The sequence below is a fragment of the Austrofundulus limnaeus genome, unplaced genomic scaffold, assembly GCF_001266775.1.
Source record: "Austrofundulus limnaeus strain Quisiro unplaced genomic scaffold, Austrofundulus_limnaeus-1.0 Scaffold2, whole genome shotgun sequence".
Lineage (NCBI taxonomy): Eukaryota > Metazoa > Chordata > Actinopteri > Cyprinodontiformes > Rivulidae > Austrofundulus > Austrofundulus limnaeus.
Genome location: NW_013952404.1, coordinates 3848873 through 3872134, shown reverse-complemented (window position 1 = coordinate 3872134; position 23262 = coordinate 3848873). Strand labels below are relative to the sequence as shown.

Here is a 23262-nt window from a genome sequence, read left to right as displayed (position 1 = left end):
GAGGACACGACGGTGGTCGAGGGAACCAGACCACAGACTTCCGCATAACAGGTGGAACGTAAACCTGGACCACAGACTTCAGAGGGTCCAGCTTGGTGAGAGATGTCCGGTGCATTCGGGAGCTACGGAGCTCCAAACCGGGCCAACAAACTCACCTAATCCTAGACAAAGACTTTAATAAATACCTTTTAAGGTTTTAAACTGATTCCACCGTGTCGTGTCTTCCCATATGTTATGGCTCTTGAGCCGGGTCGTAACAATGATTCACAACAGAGGCAACTGCTCAACTAAGGTTCATCCAGATTTTAGAAAAAAAATTCAAAAGTATTCAGTATTTTTGTCACCACAGAAGCTTAATCATATTTTTGCAGTATCCTGTAATCCTTAGATTTTTACTGCTCCCAGTGCAGTCTTTATTCATGGATTATTAGTATAGAGAAATGTTACTTGAATGCCAGGGATTAGGGTTTATAGGTCTCTGTGTCAGTCTTCAAAGTGCCATCATCAACAAACCACGAGCTACAAATGTGTTTTAAGCTACATTTTCTTTGCTGAGAGTGAGGTATGGGCTCACAGAGTGAGAGACACATATGTGATTTCTGAACTGTTGTATTCGTATCGGCTGCTCCACAGTTCCACACTGGCACTCCTTCGCACCGAGTGGCGCCTGTTGCTTCTCCTCTGCCACCTGCGCCACAGAAACGTCTGCTCGACTGAGGATCTTCCTGAACTGCTCAAGGTCTCCTCTTCTACAGTACTAACAGCCTCCAGAGATACAGCCACGCACTCCAGCGTCTCTGACATAACATCATTCGGCTGCATAAGTTCTTGGAGATCTGGTGATGATGGTTCTGTATCAGACAGAGACAATTCTGGGCCTGGGCTTGTAGGACCAAAGTCAATTTCCAGTGATGTGTCAGGAGATACTGAGCTAGGAGGGGATATTGTGACAACGACCTGTGGAAATAGGACGTCCTGTGATTCGGAGGCTACATCCTGAGTCATGTGATCTGATGGATCTTCCAAACAGTCTATCTCTGCTGACGGATCCATGAAGCATTTTGTATCAAGTTCATCAGATGGTACTGGGGAACTTTGAGAATCAAATTGGTATGCAGGCGGTTCTAAATCCTCAGCATTGAAGGAAGAGTCTGWACTCAAGTTAAAAGGCTCTGGTTCAGGGTCCATGAAAACTGAGTCAAGGTCATCTTGATCCAGGGAAGTCAGCATGACCAAGTCAAAGTGGACCAGATCGGCATGGAATATGCGGGTGGCTTCCAGCGGATCGGGGAGCGGTGGCCATTCTGAGTCTTGAGACTCTGGTTCAATGTTTACCTGAGATTCCACTGAACTGGAAGCAAAGGTTGAGACAGATATGATTTGTTCTGGAGGAGGCTCAGAAGGATAATCAGGAACAGAAATAACTGGGTCTAGATTTGTTTCAGTTGGACTTAAAGGTGAGTCTGTATCAAAGTACTCTGACACAACAATAGATGGGCATTTGATCTCAGTCTGTAARTCACGTGGTGTAACAGCATCACAAACTGATGGTGGGTCTTCTTTTGGTATATTTGCTGCTTTTGTTTCTATCTCTGGCGAATCTGAGGGATCTGAACCTGCTGATGCTGAACAAGGCAAAACCATGGTAGGAGGGTCATGGGAGACAGGTTGTGGCTTATCATCTGTGACAAGATCTACAGATTCTGGATCTGAGACTATGTCACTCTCATGCTCCTCTGGTGGTGACACAGTAACAGTAGGGACTGGATATGGTAGCTTTATCTTATCTCGTTCAATTTGTTCCAAGTTTTGGGATTTTGTGTTATCATATTGTGATAGTTCAGTGTGTGAACGGCACTCACTAGTTGGGACTACATCTATTAGTTGTGAGGTTGTAATAACTTCTTGTTTCATTGTTGATGAATCTTGTGTACTTTTGTGAGCAGTTCCTGATAATAGAGGCATGGTATCTTGAGTTATTAGTCGCTCATTTGTGACAGGATCCGATGACGTTGCAATATTTTGGACTGCCATCACTGGATCTGGGTTTGGTTTAGATGTGGAGGGTGCAACAGTTGAGTCTGTTTTTGTAGAACCAATAACTATTGGGCCCAAAGATAGTGGAATGGCACTTTCTACATACATTGACTGTGGACTTGCAAGGATGCTTGGGTCCATTGAAAGCTGTTTTGGCAAACTTCGACGAGCATTTTTCTTTTCATCCTTCTCTTCAGGACAGTTAACAGCAGCATCTGCAGTGCTTTGCCTGACTAACACTTTGCTTTTTGCCTGAATTCCCACTGAAACTTTGGCTACATGGGCTGTTTTCTCTCTCGCTCCCCCAGTGTCTTTATCTGTTGCAGAGGTTCCTCCCATCTCTTGGTTTGCCCCAACCTTTGCTCCTGTCCCTGAACCAGTCCCGGCCACTTTGCCTAAGCTTGCACCCGATCCTGCCACCATGCTTCCACCTTGGGGGGACCACGTGTTGTAATGCTGCGTGAAAGTGTTGAAATTAGTGTTGAAAGCACGAAGTTCTTTACAGAGGTCCCTCCTGAGCTCGGCTAACTCTCGACGCATGGCAGAGACCTCTTCCTTCCACTGCATGCTAATAGCGGCAGCCAGTGTGGCTGACTCTTTGATGCTGGCCTGGATGTCTTTTGGTGATGGTCGTTCTGGGGCGCTAGATCTGGGAGATCTGAAGAGGCTTGGAGAAACAGGTGGTCCGGACACGGGCTTTGCTGTTGCCCCCTCAGGCTTGTGGTGGTAAAGTCTGTCTCTTCTGATGGGGCAGCCGAGGTCGTCATGTGTCAGTGGGGCAGAATCTGGCAGATCCTCATGAATACTGTCCTGGTCTTGTAAACAAGTTTCATCCTGCACAWAATTTCTGTCTGGAAGACAAACGTACATATGTTTCTGTAACATGACCACAGGTGTGAACAGCTGGAGAGAATGTGCTTTTTTATTGTCACAAAGCACACTAACATTGTGTCATGCACTGAAAACCATGAGTCAAAACAAGATAACAGCTGGAACATACAGCATCCGAGTGCTTAAGTAAGATAATTATTCCAATTTGCTCATCAGTATAACAGATCATTAAAAAAAACTCAAACCTGCTACATTCCAAAGATTCACTCCTATTTTGACTCATTTCATGAAATTGCTTACACTGCCTTCTCAGCCTTAATTTGTGGCATGCATTCTTCAAATATTTTCAAAGCACAAAGCCAAAACTCCGAGGTGTCAAAGCACATCACAGAAAAAAAGAAAAAGAAAAAAAAAAAGAGAGACAATGTCCATGATAAAGCTAATCGGGCTTTAAAGTCGACTCTTTTATGATTTAAAAAAGAAAATGCTAACTTTGTGCAGTGAAAAGAGGCGAAGGCGAGCAGAGCTTGCAGACATTTTCTCATCAATCAGGAAAGTATACTATGAACCCTATTGAAACAATGAAGTCCAATTTGGCCGACTGATCAAAAGGAATAATTGTTTTATGTTTAAAATGGATAGCGACATTCATTTTACACATGCCTTTTCATCTTACAGGTGCAAATGTTGATTTAAGATGATTGAGAAAGCAGTGTAAGCAAACATTTATTAGCTTTAAAGACTTGACAAGAAGCACATCTCCAGATGTTCAGACCTCTAACTCTCCCTACAATAACCCAGCTTATGTTGGATCTTTAAATTACAGAAAGAAGAGGTAGAATCCATCCACAGTTCTTGTTTGGGGACATTTTCTTCTTTTCTTCCCATTCTCTTCATCTTTACAAAGCTGTATTGTTTCATTTGTGAATTCAGCAATCACGGGAGTGTTGAAACCACCAGGAGTTTACAAATTATAATCAAGGCCCAGTATCAGAAGTAAATGCATATGAGTTAATTACTGTGTTATAGATCAGTGTCACAGCTCTGTTACCAGTGTCAGCTCGGTATAGCCTAATATTAAAGCCTAGACTGAACAGATTTCAATTCGGGAGTGAGATCTCTTTGAGGGTCACCATGAGTTTTTAACAGGCTTTGAAAAATAACCTGTGTAAAGCAAACAGTTTTGATGCAAAGATATTTCACAGTTCTGACATTTCTGTGCTCGTAGCACAGTTTGAACTTGACTTACAAGCTGGAATTGCTCTTCACAGGGTTATTTGAAGCATTTGTTTGTCCAGTTTGAAATCTGCTATCAACGAACATCTTTATGTAGCTCCATTCAGAAAGTTTGATTTGACACAATATAGTAGAAGGAGAACACGTTTCTCTATTCTGACTTGATTTTCATATCAGACAACTGTTTGGGATTTTCAATAGGGTTCATAGCTTTACTTTTTGATGCATCCCAGGGGAAAGAAAATCAAGCACCATATCCAAAATACAGTGGGATGATGTGGCACAGCTCACAAGTGATAACTACTGTAATCATACCTTTGCAAAAAATGGAAACATAAAAGTAACTCATGCAGTAAAAATAGGCTCTAGTTTGCACTAACTGCTCTATAATGATCTAAAACATCAACATCCGATGGGTTTGGAGTTATTTTGTTAGTTCTTTCAGGCAAGCAGATTATAAACTTCCAAGACGTCGTCACTGGGTTGTTCAAAGCAAGTTTAGCTGTGATTGTCCTCACCTGTAGTTGACCTGATAGTGGAGGTGACCGTGGACGCCATGGGGGGGATGCAGTCATCATCCTGGGAGTAGCCAGCTTGGATGGCTCGCAAGTAACTGTGGCTGCGGGTTCTGAAACAGCCAGGCAGGTCCAAGGCGTCCATGGCCTGGGATTCCACCTCACTGAAGACAGACTCACAAACAGACTCAAACTGGCCGTTCACCTCTGTTTCACTCACCTAGAAGAAACACGAGTCAGAGGCACACTCTGTAGTGAGACGGTTTCTGTAAACTGTTTACAGATTAATTTATGTCATTCAGAATGGAATGGGGGGGGGGGGGCTGTGGTTGAAATAAAAAAAACAAATCTGAGAGCTCAATGAGGATGACACAAATTACCATGATACATTCTTATTTGTGTGGTCTGAAGGGTATTGCAGTACAAACTTAAAGGGATCCACATTTAGTTGTAACATTAGACTTTATTTTACAGTTAAAATATATGTTTATCAAATTAAGACTGTAACAATACTGCAGGCTGTTTAGTTTTGGAAAATTTTAAAAATATATTTTGACAGAGACAGAGTCATTTTATTTACACACAAAGCATTCTGGGTAAATGATGATGTGTTTAGGTCCTCGGTGTGAGCGAGCTATATCCACCCTGAAGGTTAATCTTGGACAATATCTGATGATCGACTCTTTTAAATGAAACCAGAGAGCGTTGACAGAGAGGAGAAGGTAGAAATGACTCAGCCTGTAACTGAAAATGTGGATGGAGGACAACAGAGCTGCTTCATGGAAAAAGAACCTCAGCTTAGCCTGTTAGCTTTTGCTCTAGCGCCAACACTGTATTGCATTATATGTATTAGCTCAGCGCTAGCACAACAAACAAGCTAAACTGAGGTCCTCCATCCATATTTTCAGTTGTAGATGGAGTAATTTTTGTGTTCCCCTCTCTGTCATGTAGATGGAGGACCTCGGTGACAAGAGGAGAATGTGTAGCACTGAGCTAATACATATATATATGGTGATAGCATCTGGGCTAATGCTAAAGCTAACAGGCTAGGCTGAGGTTTTTCTTCCATGAAGCAGCTCTGTTGTCCTCCATCCATATTTTCAGTTACAGGCTGAGTCATTTCTACCTTCTCCTCTCTGTCAACGCTCTCTGGTTTCATTTAAAAGAGCCAATTGTCAGATATTGTCCAAGATTAACCTTCAGTGTGGATATAGCTCGCTAGCAGCCTCGCACCAAGGACCTATTCACATCATCATTTACCCAGAATGCTTTGTGTGTAAATAAAATGGTCCCGTCGGTGTAATATATTTTTAAACTTTTAGTTGAACTACTTTTAGTTTTTTTAAACTTTTAGTTTAAAAATGGTAAAAACCTGAACATCCTACAGTATTTTAACTGTATTTATTTTACAGTTAAAATATATGTTTATTAGATAAAGTCTAATGTTACAACTAATCACTTTAAAACTCTGGACAGATGCCTTTTACTTCTATAGCAGTAAATATTGTTTCCTGCAAACATCAGACAAAAGCATTTAAAGTCTCATGAAGCCAAGGTCATGATGTCCTGTGGATATGTCATGTTTAGTAATGGTTCTGATGCTGATTTAATTCAAATAGTGAATAAAGTAAAATCTGTTTGATATTCCCATCTGACAAAATCAAGACTCCAAGATAAACATCTTGTTTTACAGGGATTTAGAATTAGCGAGGTTTAGCTGAGCTTTTAGGTCTCCAAACAAATCAATAAGTCTCTCTTTTAGGTGGGAGATGAATATCTCAACAACCCCTGTAGGAGTCCTCTAATTAGTCCAGATAAACAGAGTGAAACCAACTACGGAATGAGGAATGTTTACCAAATATTAAATCAGAAAGAAATATATTGAGTATATTTTGCTTTATTGGTTATGTTTTCAGAGTGGTGCTGTAATAAAAGGCGCTCTTTTTAGCCATGGCAAAAAATAAAAAAATGAAAAAATAAAAAAATATATAATTAAGCAATGTTGTGTCAGAGAAAACTATCTTTTATGACAAGACAATGCCACCTTGCCATTAATTTCCATTTAGGGCATAAGCTTCAAGCGCAGCAAAAACAAATTATAACAAAATGATTATTTTAGACAGTCAACCTTTGTGGTACAATGACTCTCTAAGTCTTGTGCCATAATGCTAACATGCAAGGAAAAGACGTTCGCTCTGACTTGATTTAATCAAATCGAAAGCGCAAGTGGAAATTACATGGAAATGAATTAAAACTGGGTGAAAATTACCAACAGGTTTCCAGATCCCAGCACCTTTCAGTGTTTGTGCTGTCCACTCACCTGGCTCACCTGACTCACACAGCTGGCCTGACTGAGYGTGCTGATGGCTCGCATGTAGCTCTGGTTCCTGGAGCGAAACTTGGGGGAGTTGTAATTGGTTGAAGGATTCAGTGCAAGGCTGGGATGCATTTCCCTGGTGGCCTGCAAGTGGTAGCTCTGACTGAATACAGAAAATGAGAAATGAATCAGTTTATAATCAACAGAAAGCAAGCAGTTTAACTGATGCGTACAGGTGCGACAGGATGGAAAAAAATATCGGGTGCTTTGAAAATCAAGATTTCTTCTGGGCAACGTTGTGAAGCTTGTTTATCCCTAAAAAAGGGGAAGTCCTCTCGTTTGGCAACTCTCCCCCACTTCTAGTAAGGTAGTTTGATTTTTGATGAGCTGAAACATCCAGTCAATGCTTAGAAAATAAGGGAAAAGCAAATCAGGAGCTAGTTAGCGAGCAAGTACTTCTGAGAGAGTGCCCTAGAGTCAGCCGGGTCAATTAAATGTGCCGGGCGAGAGATGCTCAAAAAGCCATGACTGGTTGGAAATCTGCTGGAGAGAAGATGAGGAGGGAGTGAGCTTTATGTAAACTGAAGAATACTACGTGAGTCTATACAGAAACACCAAAGCGAAGGTTTGATCTATTTCTAAAGGCAGACAGGGATGAGTAAGCAGTTTCTGGGCTCATCGCACACGTAAACACAAATGTTTGCCAGCAAGAAAAAGCCAGTGTGATTACAAGCCCCCCAGTCCTTCCTGCGCTGCTGCAGCAAGGGCTTGCATATTTSTAAAAAAAATACATATATCTACCTACGCAAGAGCTGAAGGCTTTCTAACAAATCAAGAGGCAACCAAAAGACAATTTAAAAATGTATTCATTTCTAGCACAATACCCCAGTTTATTTCAAATATATACAATAATATTATTAATGAAGTGTTTGTCAAACGATGTATAATTTGTTTCACGTAGCTTCATGCATATTTGCAAATCACCCTAGGTGACCTTTCATTGAGAGGCCTCGATCGTTCGCTCATATGCAATATGTCAGGGAGCCAGCTGGCCACAAGATCTGAACCACTGCAACACGGCAGCATCAGAAAGGGGGCGGGAGACGCTGCGTTTGTATTCACCTTAAGTCTGCAGCAAAATTGGTGATGTAGTTATGCATGTCACTGTTGATTTTATCCAGACGGTAAGAGCTGTGGGGTAGAGAAGAAAACAGAGTTACTGAGTCCCACAAGAGGCTGCTGCATGGGATGTGAAGAGCAGGGAGTCCAATGGAAGAACAGTACTGTGCAAAAGTTTTAAATCACCCCCCTGATGTCTTTCTACTTGGGCTCCAAGGAGACAGACAGCCCTGCATTTAAAATGATCTTGGTCAGAAGCTCTTCAGATTTTCTGGAGATCTATAAATTAAAAATTTCTTTGTTTTTTCCACTCATTTTCTGTTTGGTCAGATGTTTTTTTTTTGCTAAGTATGTCAGCACAACTCTAGTTCAATCCCTGATTTTATCAGCCCATTTAATCGCCAGAATGATTCATAGAACAGAGTTAAGTGACACTCCTCCGAAAATACTCAAGAACAGGACTCAAATTTAGTATAAAAGCAGCTAAAGTCCAGAGAAAAACATTTAAAAGCCTGAAGAAAAAACGTTTTGAAGACTGTTCCAACATATATCACAAAGGAACATGAAGAGATGAAGGACGACTCAAGAGTTTTGCACAGCGCTGCGGCTCTGAATGGATTTTGTGATAAATTAAATGTTTGCTTGGGAAGTTTTCACCAAAGTGCTGCAAACATTAGGGTGATACAATATGACCAAAAATAACCTTTGAGTGATGAGGAAAGTGGGGAAATGTCACTATTAGAGTTAGCTGAAAAGAGAATTGCCAGAGTGAGACAACATCTTCTAATGATAAAAAAAATGTCCACAAACATGWGCGGTGTAATGAGAAGTGTTAGAGGTGTGCACACACACAATGCTCATCACCACAGCTGACCATAAGCGTCAGATGATGCACAAAATAATTACACTCCATCATAAACAAACATGTTCACCCCGTGTGGATAATTAGATTATCTACAGAAAAAAACTCCCGCAGACCCTCTGCAAGGAATATTAATAAACCTTTTAGCTGACAAGAGCAGGCAGATCACAAGCAAAGGCTCAGGGTGTGTTTTACTTAGTTCAATCCCTGCCTGTACAGATATTATCATCAGTTGAGTGAGGCGAGCCTATTTTGAGAATGTGTTGGCCCTTTTTGATCAAATCATGTCACAGTAAATTTCCTCCAATGCTTCTGATTGGTGCTAATGCACTTCCATTTTTAGCCAATAGCAAGACAAAGGATCGCACGCTTTCTACCTTTCATGTTGCAAGAAAAAAAAGCTTTCATTTGTTCAACAGACTCAAATATTAAAATTTAAAGKTTTATCTGTGTGAGGCTTTATGAAGAGGAAGATTCAAAAATGAAAAGCAATGTGTTTGAAGTTTGGGGGAAAATCTATCAGAAATAAAGGTTCAAAATAAGGAAAGATGATTTGGCAAAAGATTGCTACAGCCTTAGAAGGTGATCCACACTTTTTGGAAATGAAACAAAACAAAACAAAAAAATGTCCTGATGCATCTCAGTAATCCAGGCAAAAAATAAAAAAGAAAAAAATTGTATAGGTCTTCTGGACGGGTTCTTCTCTAATGAAACGTTTCGTCTCTCTTCCAAGAGACTTCTTCAGTCTGAGAGTTTCAGGCAAAATTCAGGCTTTTAAGCCCTGCCTCCATGTGACTGATACTCACATCACATGGCTATCGTTGACACCTAATTAACACTTATTGTTAACAGGGGGTGGAGTGATACTGGCAATAGCCGCACTGTAGGAGAGGGACAACTGAAAACGGAGGCCTCCACCTCTGTTTAATGATGGACGGTCTTTCTTCACAAAAATGGCTTCTTTTACTCCTCTCTCAAACCAACGTTCCTCTCTATCAAGAATGAGAACATCCTCATCTCTGAAAGAGTGACCGCTGGCCTGTAAAAGAGTGAAAACTGCAGAGTTCTGGCCATTAGATGTAGCTCGTCTGTGTTGGGACATTCTTTTGAACAGTGGCTGCTTTGTTTCCCCGATGTATAACTGGTCGCAGTCCTCCTGGCACTTAACAGCATATACAACATTGCTCTGTTTGTGCCGGGGCACCGGATCTTTGGGGTGAACCAGCCTTTGCCGTAATGTGTTTTGGGGTTTGAAAGCTACTGGGACATCATGTTTAGAAAATAAACGTCTCAGTTTCTCCRAAACACCCGCAACATACGGAATAACCACTGGTTTGGGTCTGGGTTTGGGGTCTTCATTTTCACCTGAAGGTTGCATGGAATCCTGTCTGTGTTTCCTGTCTGCTTTCAGGAAAGCCCAGGCAGGATAACCACACTGCTCCAGGGCCTGTCGTGTGTGTGATTTCTCTTTCTGCCTGGCTCCTGGGTTTGTAGGGACACTGTCTGCTCTGTGGTACAGAGTCCTGATCACTCCTAACTTGTGTTCCAGTGGGTGGTGGGAGTCAAAACGCAAATATTGGTCTGTGTGGGTGAGCTTACGATATACGCCAGTTTCCAACCGTCCTCCATCCGAAACCGAGACATCGCAATCCAGGAACGCCAACCTGCCATTTTTTACATCCTCTCGTGTGAACTTAATATATTCATCCACAGAGTTGATGTGATCAGTGAAATGTTGGACTTCCTGGGCTTTAATTTTAACCCAGGTGTCGTCAACATATCTGAACCAATGGCTTAGTGGCACCCCTGAAAAGGACATCAAGGCTCTCTTTTCCACTTCCTCCATGTACAGGTTTGCAACAATAGGAGAAACTGGGGATCCCATAGCACACCCATGTTTCTGCCTATAATATTGCCCCCCGTACGTGAAGTAGGTTGACTCCAGGCACAGTTTGAGGACAAAAAATAGAACACTTTGGTAAATTAATTTAAACATCTCCAGGAAGTTTTCATATAAATAATAATAATAAAAAAATCTTTTTTAGGTTTTCTTCTGCTATCTATTACATCCAATGTTTCTAATCTGTGTGAATTTGGTGTCTCTGGAAGAAAAATAAAATCAGTAGCAAAATAGATGTTGGCCATCTTTTCTCATCTAAACAATCTTCATGGTCTGATTTCTCCAGAAAGACCAAAGTAACAATCTTGGGACTTCTTATTGAGACTTTGAGAATATTGGTAGTAGTAGTGTTTCACTGAACTGAAACTGTTGCCATCTAGACACCAGCAGCCGCAACACAATGAGATACTTCCTTAAGATAAAGTTTGTAACACTATCTTTATTCAAAGACAAAAATGACAAAAATAAATATTGCCGTAAAAATTAAAAACAGAAGTGAAATTATGAAACAGCAAAGAAAACTCTTCAAGTATGTCAAAGATGTCACAACTTCCTGAGAAGCGAAACACTAACAGCTGATTTAGAGAATGAAAATCTGGATGTATGTTCAAAACCTGCTGTAAGACAATAGCACCATGAATCAGAGGCTGGGCGCAACTCACAAAGTCAGATTATAGGAAGGGTATTTTCTCATTCTGTACTCAGCTGAAGCTTTCGCATATTTTGTTGGAGTCATGCGCACTGGAGCAATTAATTAGCTATTAGAGTACAGAAATGCCACAGTGATCTGTGTGATTAAAATACAGATAATTATGTGTTAGAAAAGAGTCTCGCAAACAGATAATCAGCTACAATATGCATGACACGTTCACTTCAGCCACCAATCAATTGACCAGAATTCTGCTTCGACCTTGAGAACTTAGGAAGACCCGCTCACACACAACACAATGCAACCTAATTGAGTAATTACAGTTTGTTGAATCAGGATTCATTGAAAGCTTTGTCACTGTTAACTCTGATTAATTATAGTCATGGCAGCCACAGTGACACATGACAAAAATGGGACTTATTTTTGCAAAAATGTCTGCGATTGATTTGTGTGTGTAATTAGAGAGCAGGTCGCAGCTGTTGAAAGAGATGTTAGCAGGGATGGATGTGACACATGACACACATAATCCTGAATAATGGTGAAGTTTACCATATGTCACTCAAAACATCATCTTTAACGCACTGTTTAAATAGATTCATAAGTCAAATCTTTGCAAATATTAATAAAGAATCAGAAATTTGTCTAAAGTTGGCGAGTTTACAGCTTAAGAAACCCAGAGAAGCTGGGTAAATGATCATTAATTGAAACATCCACCGACATCTAACTTTACTTCAAGTTTTCAGGCTGTTCCAGCCCAGTGCACCGGTGACTGGGATGTATCTTTTATTGGTGAGAGGAACAAAGACCCTGTCAACCATAAGAGTGACAGGGAGCTTGAAAAAGAGAAAGATGGAGGGAGGTGACAAACTTGACAGCCCCGTTCTCACTTTTACACGATTTGCTTCAGGGAGTCGCTGCTGTCAACGTTGTGTTTGACCGTCAGAACACCAGATTACAAGTGCGGAGGAAATCCAACCTATGCATCTTCAGTCTTCAGTCCAATCTAATTCTACCCCAACTGGTGAACCACAGCAGCCTAAATGCTAAGATGTCAGGTGAGACTGCTGTCTCTAACGTCTCTTAAGTTTGGACTCAAAATAAGAGAAGAAATGAACCAWAGGCTGTGAAAGCCAACTTTGTGAACGTGAAAGCCAACTTTTTTTGGTCAATACTACAAAGTTTACAAAACATACAGATCACTGTTATGTTTTTTTGTTACATCCACAGTGTAAAAAAAGCAGAAAAGTAAAATAATAGTGTAAAAACTAGAAAGAAGATAACATGTTTATTACCTTAGTGAAAGTTATGTACCCTCTGAGGTGTCTTRTGTAAAGAATAATGTTATCTAAATTATCTTGTGCAAGAATAAATTGATTGGTGCTGTTGGGATGATGATGGGACGCAGGGGGCAAGGCCCACTACTCCCAGAAAAAATCACAAAAGAGTCCAACAAATCATTTTCAGGTCATACATATTTGAGTGCGCGTGAGGGTAAGCAAAATCAACTTCATATCTTATGAACTTATGGACCTTTTTTGTAAAATAAAAATAGGATTAGTAATTGTGTTGCATGCATTATTTAAATTCATTTATTGAAAAACACAGTTTTAACGTTTCACAACAATTATTCCAAACACAAATCCCTCTAACAGAGGTACAATTATTTTTAATATTTGTCCTAACCTTTGTTTTTTAAAATAAATCTTTCTTTCTGAATTCATAGTTTGTTTCTTTAATTTCGAACCACTTCTGTATACAATGTGGAAGACTTTAGTATAAGCTTTGTACATTGTCAGTGCTGTTCTAAGCTCTACTAAATCATAAAAAATTAAAGTATGCAATGTGATAAATAAGTCATAAGTTGGATGAAAATAATCTAATGCATTTATAATACGTAATACTTGACAGTGGTATAGAATTTACCTATGTGCCACGTGCCTGGAAAACACCCCCACTTGACACTCAAAATGGTAAATCTGGTCATTTTTAAGACCTAAACTTGAGATGAGTAGATTTAAGACTTTTCATGACTTTTTAAGATCCAGCAGAAACTCATTGTCTACCTCTCCATTGTATTGAAAACATCCTAAATCTGGCGTGTTCAGAGCCGGCTCTTGGTATAGGCGAACTAGGCGGTCGCCTAGAGCGCCATCTGCTGGAGGGGGCATCGAACTGCAGAAGGAAAAAAAAAAGTAATTATTTGTAATCCCTGGTTGYAACTCTGCTCAGCGCCCCTTTCAGTTAGCATTGTCTTAAAAAACTATAATGAAGTATTACAGGAAAAATAAACTACTCTACCCAGGCTTGCTGCGAAGCAGGAGGACAGGAGAGCGGAAAAAGTTCAAAACTTAATTCTACCGGCAGAACAAGTTGGAAGATGGCTACGTTATTTGTTTTTTTTTTAAATCATCCTACAGGCTCTGACATGTTAGATCATTTTAAAAATGAAGTTTTGAAAAAATCCGTAAGACTTGAAAAAAATCTGTGAGATTGCTCTATACGTCTGTATACCTGCAAAATGACGTAAAATCCTTATAACTTACAGACAATCCATACAAGCTAACATGTATGTTGTTACTTATTTGCTTTCTGGGAAAGCAAATAAATCTAAGTTTACCATAGTACATTTCACTGTCAAACTTGTTTTTAGGGGTTTAAATTGGGGTGGGTGGGACATAGTTGGGGGATGGGKGTGCGCTTCAACTCGCCTAGGGCACCAAAATGGCTAGAGCCAGCACTGGGCGTGTTGCACATCTTCATTAAAGATGCTGCAGAATGGTTATCTGTGGTAGCAGGTTGAGTTTTTGGGGGAACAGATTAGTTGAGGGAAGGTTGCCAGGTGAGGTTGATTAGAGCAGCTGTGAGGCACCGTTTAATCAATCTCTCTGTTTATACTGTATGCTGTAGTGTGCTGGGACCCTGGAGACTGCCCCACAGCTGCAGCCACATCCGCTGCCGCACAGGATGGCTGGTAGAGGTGGTGTAATATTTTATCRTGTGTATTATGTCCACGCAGCTCTGTTAGCTTCACTCCTGAGCTGTGCACGGTGTATTGGTTCGTGAATGTGGAGTGGCTGGAGGCCAATTAAGACACAACTGTCTGCTAGAGTTTTGGACTTAAAGACCGCTGCAGTGAAGGTTTGAAAACGGTCCAAGTTTCCATTAAACACGGTGCAGGTGTGGTAGTTCAAACAATGCAGAGAGAGGTGGACACTGCACGGATTTAAAGGTCAAGTTCTGTCCAGAATCAGTCTCAGAAATCTGTGATCCCAAATAAAAATAAATAAAAATTCAGAGGATGCCAGATCACGGCATCCTTCTCTGAGTGGATTTGCAGGAGGATCAGGATGCTTCGGTAACKACCCCCATGGGGACACTCTTGGCGTTTGAAATAAAAGCACCAACAAGCCCTCTTCTGCACACTCAATACCGCAGCGACCTGCGTCGATGCTCTAGAAGGCAGGTCACACAATCCGAGCCATGCTGGTCAATATCTTGCCTTTAGCAGAGCTCAGCAGACTCTGGGTCTAACCACAGAGAGAGACGTTTATTCAKTGGGGCCTTGGAGTACAATAACTGTTATTGATATCCCTTCCTGCTGTTGCATCCTCATAAATCATTCACTGTTTACAGCTATTCAGAATGGATTGTGAGGGAGAGATTTACAGGAAGTAAAAAAAATAAAATAAAACGCAGGAAGCCTTACCGTGGCAGTAGCATACATTACAACACAAACTGAGAGAAGTGTTAAAAGAGCACAAAGACAGCATCTTCTGCGACAGATATCATCATGATCCTCTCTGATCACAACCCATAACATTCGATTTGCCATTATACCTCCGCTGAGGGAAATATCTGGCTTATTATGTGGGCATAAAAAGGGACTATTTGAGAGTAATAGCGAGTTTTTGAATCTTTACAATCCTGCTTCCCTTTCTTGTCATCCTGCAAGGAGAAGAAAATGCTCACCGTGAGTCCTGTCTGCGTGCCTGTGTATAAATTGGGATTCTAATAATACGGGGACTCTGCACATGTTTCCCACTGCTGTTTTCATAATTCAAGGGAAAATTATTCTGCCTGACAGAAAACAAACCTTCTGAACAGAAACGAACACGACGTCAGGAGATAAAACAACTGGAAACAGAACAATAAGCCGTTGTTTCATCTCTTCCTGTCATCCCAAACTGCATCAATGTGACTCATGGAATACAAATTACAATAGATTTAATACAAGGTCATTTGAGCATAAAACCTACAACTTACGTCAGATTATTTGCCTGCAGACAGGCTGCACAGACACTGCAGTTTATGCAGAAATGGCAATAATTCAGTGAGGAGATCTTTTGCACAATCTTGTACAAATAGAATATTCTGCATGAAAGATACGATCAAACAAAGTTGTCCGATTTTGTTGTGGCAACCGATTCACAGCAGAATCAGATTAGTTATGTCATCACTAAATCTATATGTGATCAATTCACGCTGATTTGAATTGATGGAGCAAAAAAATTTAAATAAATTTTGCATCATAAATGAAAGAGACGCAGCAATTTTTGAAAGCATATTGTTAAAAAAACCCCCACAATGCAGTCACCTCCACAGGTCACCAAATTACCAGGAAACGTTTGTATTTTCATCTCAAACGCTTATTTTATCTGCACCCTGTTTTTACCAACCAAAATAAAAGCCTCTGACAATATCTTATATTCAATCAGACCTTTCGCATTTCACTCGAGGCTACAAGACTTTAATCGGCCCTTTTACGTCCACTTAAGGCTGTGCTTGTAAGCGCACTCAAACTTCAAGAGGCAGATAAAAATGTGTTTTAAAAAGGGCAGGTTTCCTTCTGACCTGCCCTTTTAAATTCTTCTGTGTTCCCAATCTGCTGCAAACAAAGAGGGAAAAAAAAAGTCCCATTTAAAGTGAGAAGAGAAAGGAAATGTTGCTTTTCGACAACATTTAAAATGACTTTGAAAAATAAGAATGAGTAGTTCTTTTTAAAGGTTCAAATTTGGCAGCACGGCGGCTCAGTGGTTAGAACTGATGTTTCACAGCAAAAAGGTCCTGTTCGATCCCCGGTTCGGACCTGGGGTCTTTTCCCCTCAAACCCCAAAAACATGTACAATAGGTTGCCTTCAGGCCCAGGCCTCTCTTGAAAAAGAGATATGTGATCTCAATGGAATTTGCCTGGATAAACAATGGTAAATAAATAAATGTGAAAAAAGAAAACTCACAAACCTCTGAAACTAACAGACAGATTAGTACAAAAAGTAAGGAAGTATTTTGCTTAGACAATATTTAAACCAGTAGTTTGTTTATGTGAAATGAATCAACAAGAAGATGGAAAAATAATGTCTGATACCATTAAAGGTCAGGAAAGAACTGAAATTATATCACAGAAAATAACAGTAATTTACTGTAAACAGCTCTTCTTATTCAAAACAGCCAAAACATTTTTACATTTGCTATACATACTTACCATTATTATGAGTCACAATTATGCTCTCATCATATTTTTTCTTTAAATAAAGAAGGCCAATTTATCTGGGTCCTGATTGATTTATGAAAAAAGTATAAAACATCCAAGGAGGTGAATACTTCTATAGGCACCATAATGGAACACAACCCAGCAGAAAGCTCTCAATGTTTTCATACAACTAATATGAAAACCCATAAAGAAAATTCTAATAAGACCCAGCTTTATCAACCAGCAGCTTGACACTGACGTAAAGCTGGGACCATGCATGAAACATGAAAACCACCAACACTGAGGGGAAATGTGCATGAGAGAATAGCAAGCGGGATGTGGTTCAAACAGACACTGACAGTGAGCTGAGATGAAATGGGGTCTTGAGATTCACTTATTAAACAGGAGCACATGAAATATACCACAGTGCACCAAGTGGAGATTATTCACTCAGATCCTGATATATGATTTTTTTTCTTTTAGAAAGTTTTTTAGAAAGTACCTCACCCTGCCTTCCCTGCATGACTTTGTAACAGTGAAACTGTCTCGAAAAACTCTAGTGGTATCAGATAAAAATGTCAGGGCTAAAAACAAATAAATACACACACATGAAAACTGTAAATTTGTTACGTAATCAAAAAGATTATTTCTGAATAATAAGCAAAAGCATACGAGGGAGAAACTAAGCAGACACGATGAGGCGGAGATTTTTGATTGAACTTGTGTCGTACCTCTGAGAGTCCAGCAGGTCCTTGGGTCTGATGATGGCCTTGATGAGGGCGTCTGGTCGCACCGACTTCTGAGGCGAGGTCTTGGGGCTGGAGTCCGACTCTCCGCTCTCCTCGTCCCCCATGGCTTTAACGTAGCTGCTGCTCCGCATCCGACGACAAGGAATCTCGTCGTCCTTCCCACCCCCAGGGTAGCCCGCCCACTCATCCTGGGGTACCTGAGACCAGAAAACACACACAGGCTGGTTTGTGTGTTTATGCTGCCTAAAAACAAAGGGACACGATAATGTTTTTCTCGTGCCTGTGTTAGCTTTGATTAACTCGATTTCAGATGCACACATATTTTATACTTTGTGAAAGTCTCTGTTTAACACGTGCCCCGCTCCAGCAGTGTAAACACAGAATGTTTTACATTTTAGAAATGTGGACCTGTTTTAAGGGTACCTCCTTGTTTACTATGACATCACATCCGGGGTGTGACCAGGTTTACTTTAAACATTGTAAAAACACGAGACCCGTGGCCATTTTGTTTTTAGGTCTCTGGAGCCACAGACATGCTCGTAGTGAAAAGGTGCCTTTAGATCTGAAAATAAATATACAACTTATATCTGCAAATAATTGGGCTTCCAATTTGAACAATTGTTTTACGCCTGTCTGTGTGTATTTGTGTTGGTGTGTCTGTTCTCAAAATATCTCATGAACCACTGTTCGTTCAAGGTGTGTTCAAAATGGCTACAACTTGGTCATTTCTTAACACAAGATTATCTCAGTCTAAAAGTCTAGCATGAAGGCTGGTGGGTGATATGCGTTAGGTTAAGATAATTAAACCTGTAAATATAGTAATGGCTAATGACATTACCTGAAACATGGAATACATGTAATATGACTTTAACACCAGTTTTACACACTTTTTGGACACTCAGGTGGAAGTATAAAAACATACAAATGCAGACTTCAGATAATTAAAGGACATTAAAATGTTTTCATTTTAGTATATGTGTGTCCTAAAAAACACATTAACTGAAAAATGTTCTGCGATTAAAGCTTTCTACTCATCATAAACTCATTGGGCCTCATGCAAGAACATGTTCGTATTCTTATCCTAAATTTCTCTTACGAAGGGTTCGTACGAACATGCCACGCCAGATTCAACAAACTCTTCTATCTTCAGGAAAAGTGTGTAAATGAGCTGCGTAAATTACACCTGTTGTATCCAGCTGCTCGTGCACGCGAGAGGAGATTAGCGTAATTACCACCCCAAAAACACCATATAAGGCTATGTTTCCTGTTTCCTACAAGTAAGTGTCCATTCATGAAAATGACAGTGAAAATTAAAAAGAAAAACTTTACGAGTTCAGAGATTGAAGTTCGTCTGTCAGAGATCCAGAAAAGAAAATCTGTCATTTTTAGCAGGTCAGCTGTGGAATAAAAAGAGCTGCTAAAAGTATAAACAACTGTGTTAAATTATTTTCATTTATTCAGAAGACACAGTGCTGCGCTAGTGAAGCTTAGTGAAGAAAACCCGTCTGGATAACAGCAGACTGACTGCTCGTAAAATATACGACAGGTCTGGACCACTCGTAAATTTTGTTCGTATCTGAAAAAAATCTTAGAATACGAAAACCTTGGTGAATGCCACAAATTCTCCTAAATCACTCGTACGCACAACTTAAGAACAAATCTGTGCGTATGAACGGTTCTTGCATGAGGCCCATTGCACCTATGGCTGCTTACCAGAGGTGTCAAGTAATTAAGTACTAACATTTTATTTACTTACTTATACTTTCCTGGAGTAATTCTTTTTCAGACAGTTTTTACCTGTCACAGGTGTGATCCATCTCACCTGTATGACATAAATCATTTCACACTCCAGCAGGGCGTAGCAGATATATGTTGCCTAGTATGAAGATGATCGTGGCAGAGATACTGTAAATATGCAGCTAAAACAAGTAGCCTGGTGCATCCCACATTTTTTAAACATTAACATTGTGACCGTCATTATGGTCTTTAGAATTTATTTATTTTTTTATGAGGAAGGTGGGGTTGTGCACTACAGGCTCCTGTGACATCACCTCAGCTTTCGTGCTTAATGGCTTCTTTTCTTTACATTACTTTTACATTTATATGTTTATATCTATACGTTTACTTGAGCGAAAAGCTCGAGTTGGTAATTTAACTTTTAAGTATTTCTAAACCCTATTTATGAACTTCTACTTGAGTAATGAAGGTGTATTCTTTTGACACATTTGCTTCTCTCCAACCTTCAGCACGTGTAAGAGTTCATGAATAAACATCTTAAAAGGTCATCTTACTTTCACATTTGCTTCTAAAAATTTATGCCCCTTCGCAGGATGTTTGTTAAATATGTACTAAACACTATTTAGTAAAAAAGGTTTCTATTGCAGCTATAAAAACTCTAATGGTCACTTTAATTGAAATCCAACATCTTGCAGAGTTCTAATCCTCTGAGAAACACAAACACACTTTCTTGATAAGCCAGCACTAATTAAAACCTTAACACAGCTTCAACAGATGCTCCATATGTACAACTCAATCTACTGTAGTTTGGCCAGACTACAAAACGCAACAAAGTTTTGACTAAAAATGCTTTTGTGAGCTTAGCTGCACTGTTAATCATCACTCCCGTTGGAAGACTGTCAGAGGAGACTAAAAGCCGCCTTTGCTCCCTCTGTTGTAGCCATCACACCTGGCATCAAAACAAGCCAGACAGGATTCACGCTGCAATTTTCTTCCACTCGTTAAAGCAGGTAATTAAAAATCCAGAYGTAAAGCATCACCATTATCCCGTTTCAGAGAGGGAACATGGAGTCCCACTTGCTGCCCGTCTTCGTTTGGAAGTGAATATTTCAAACTGCACCGGCAATCTAAAGCTGCTCTTAAAACTAAAATGTGCGCAGAGAGCAAACGTCTAGCACGAGGAGGAGGACGAGAAGAGATTAATACACTGGGATATTAGCATTTTTATTGTGGGAATCAATATCAAGCCGGGCACATTTTACTACTAACAAAGAGTGGTAAGAATACAGAAAATATGAAGCAAAATTACTTTCTGAGTCATGATCGTACACCAAAGAAACAATGTGAGATTTTAATAGTACATCCCATTACACGACACACAGTAATGTTATTATAGAATTTTAATAGCTTTCTATAATGAGGATGGTGGTGGAGCTTATTAAACTCTGCCGGACTAACTTGCAACAGTATAAATGGACCGGCACTGTTTGTTTGCAGTGTCCTCGCACACAGAACCACAGTGATGTCTGTCACGTTTTTGTTCTCTTGCTCACACATTACTTTTCCATTAAACACAGCAAGTGAGTTGATTAGAAGAACAGCTGACTGAAGAGCTGAGGTTTTCTCTCAAAATCAGCTCGACGACACACAAACGCAAATAGATGCAAAAGCTTGGCTTCCTCACATAAAAATGTGACATTGTCTTTAATCATTCAATTTTTATTAGATATATGAAATTTCCTCTGATGCTATATTCATCATTTTAACACCCTGGCCCTAAAACAGCTCCAATTCATGCCTTTATATCTTTTTAAGAGAAATTTCAGCCTTGTTCTTTGGTCTCTGAATTGTAAAAATGCTTTCAAACTGTGCAAAACTACAACGAATAAAATAGGGTTTTGGACAAATGTGTTACACTCATAATGACGACATGTTTCCCTCTGACTAACTCGCTGTTCACATGTTCACAGTGAACTGGGCGCCAGCGCAGCGTCGCCGTCAAATGTCAGGAAGAGATAGGCCGCTTCTAAATGTCACTAATGTGTCAGACACATTTATGCAAACTGAGATCTGATTAGCATTTAAAAGCAAATGAAAACAGAGCTGAGCCTTTATAACATCGGGTTACTAAAGATGAAAGTGTTTAACCACCTTTTATACGAGAGAAAACATCAACAGAAAATGACTTTACCCGAAAAATGACGGCTCCAGCAGCATTAACTAAACCAATTTTCTCAAAACCATTTTTGAAAGTTGGATTATATTCTGAAGCTAAGAAAAATGAACAAGATTGGCCAAATCTAGAACCTAGCAAATCTAAAACTTGGGAACTAACTGGACTGCACAGTCTGTTGCATTATATTATCAAAAGTGGTGCTTATTGAGCACACGCAACACGCAGTGACACTTACAGAACAAATGTCAAAGATAAGAATATACCCTAGGACAAAAGGACATTCTGTAAGCATGCGTGGATGAATCAAACTCACTTCTATTCCAAACATGCACTCACATTAAGACCCAAACCCAAACAGTCACTAATAAGAGTCATTCATCTCTTGTCTTAAGACAGGCATGCACCATCTACAGAATAGAGTGGATGGGTTAATTAAGTCTTGGAGGGGTTTGATATTTTTAGACATCTAATTAATGAAGGGAACGCCGGCGGATGGGCCCGAGCTGTGGTAAGATTTGTTTAATTTGGATTCGCTGCTAAACTGGAGATTGCAGGGTGTCTCCCCTGTGAAGATAAGAACAACAAAGAGAAACTGCGGGCACAGGACTTAAGTTTCTGCTGACTCTGTGAAAATGCATAAATCATCTAACGATTTCAGGAAGAGCTGTAAAAAAATTAACAGAAAGTTTTAAAATGTTTTAAAGGGATACTGTGCCATGTAAAATCCACTTTTAAACCATTAAATTGTTGTGTACTTGGAGTCTGTAGGAGAGCAGTAAAAATGAATTTAGTCTCTTCTGGTGCTGTGTAGCTATTTTTGTATTCTGTTTGGGTCATATTTCTCAACTCATTAATTTTCTATTATGTTTTCTGATCTATTACATCACAGTTTTTGCAATGAAACTTCTAAATAAGATCTGGACTTACCAACTACAATTTGGTCCTTTTATCTCCTCCGGCTCTGGGTCAGACTCTGGCTCCAACATGCAAGGCTGGATGGACAAGTCTTCCCTTGTTGACGTCTTTTAATGCATTTGTAAAAAAATGTTTCTGTGCTGCTATATAGTCATAAACCCCTCAAATTAGAATGGACCACTCTGGAAGCTTGAGGTGGGTGGGGTGTGAAGCGCCTTATTGTAGAGACAGCCTCAAAGTGAGTTGATCTGAGACACACTTCAGATCAACTCAGATCTCTTTCTTTTTCTTCTTTTCTATAGTCACTGATGACTGATATTCAGTTTYGTTTTCTACTAAAGTGGCAAAAAAGAGGGGGTTGAAAGAGGGGCTTGTGGAGTTACAATAAAAAGCAATTCAGACCAAAGCACTGCAGTTCCACTCTATATAAACCCCAACTGAATGATCTGAATGTGAAAAAGAAGGATTTAAAAGCAGGATATGTCTTATTTAATGTGTTCATTTATTATCTGTCTTTAATTTAATTCTGTATGCAGCCAAGAAAATGAAAGGACAAATAACAAAACAGGCGTCGTTATTGAAACTTCAACCTTCTGTATGTGTTGAACAGTGTTTGTGACACAATGTGAGCCTTAACCAGTGCATTTTTTATTGATTAACTCAATGGGCCTCCTGCAAGAACCGTTCGTATTCTTCTCCTAAATTTCTCTTACTTTTGTTTGTACAAAGGGTTCGTACTAACATGTCACGTC

At 39.9% G+C, this 23262-nt stretch overlaps 1 protein-coding gene across 4 annotated transcripts in view; it reads right to left on the bottom strand.

The window, feature by feature from the left end:
• Positions 1-17879, bottom strand: part of dlgap2a (discs, large (Drosophila) homolog-associated protein 2a) — a gene marked incomplete at its 5' end in the record, with an annotated part of 47220 nt that extends 29341 nt beyond the window's left edge. The window contains 5 exon segments of one of the 4 annotated variants that reach the window (XM_014011264.1): positions 27-2888; positions 4623-4839; positions 6940-7099; positions 8059-8127; positions 17665-17879. In XM_014011264.1, the coding sequence (XP_013866718.1) occupies positions 571-2888; positions 4623-4839; positions 6940-7099; positions 8059-8127; positions 17665-17879 (2979 nt within the window). 4 annotated transcript variants of the gene reach the window in all.
• Between the last annotated feature and the right edge of the window lie 5383 nt (positions 17880-23262).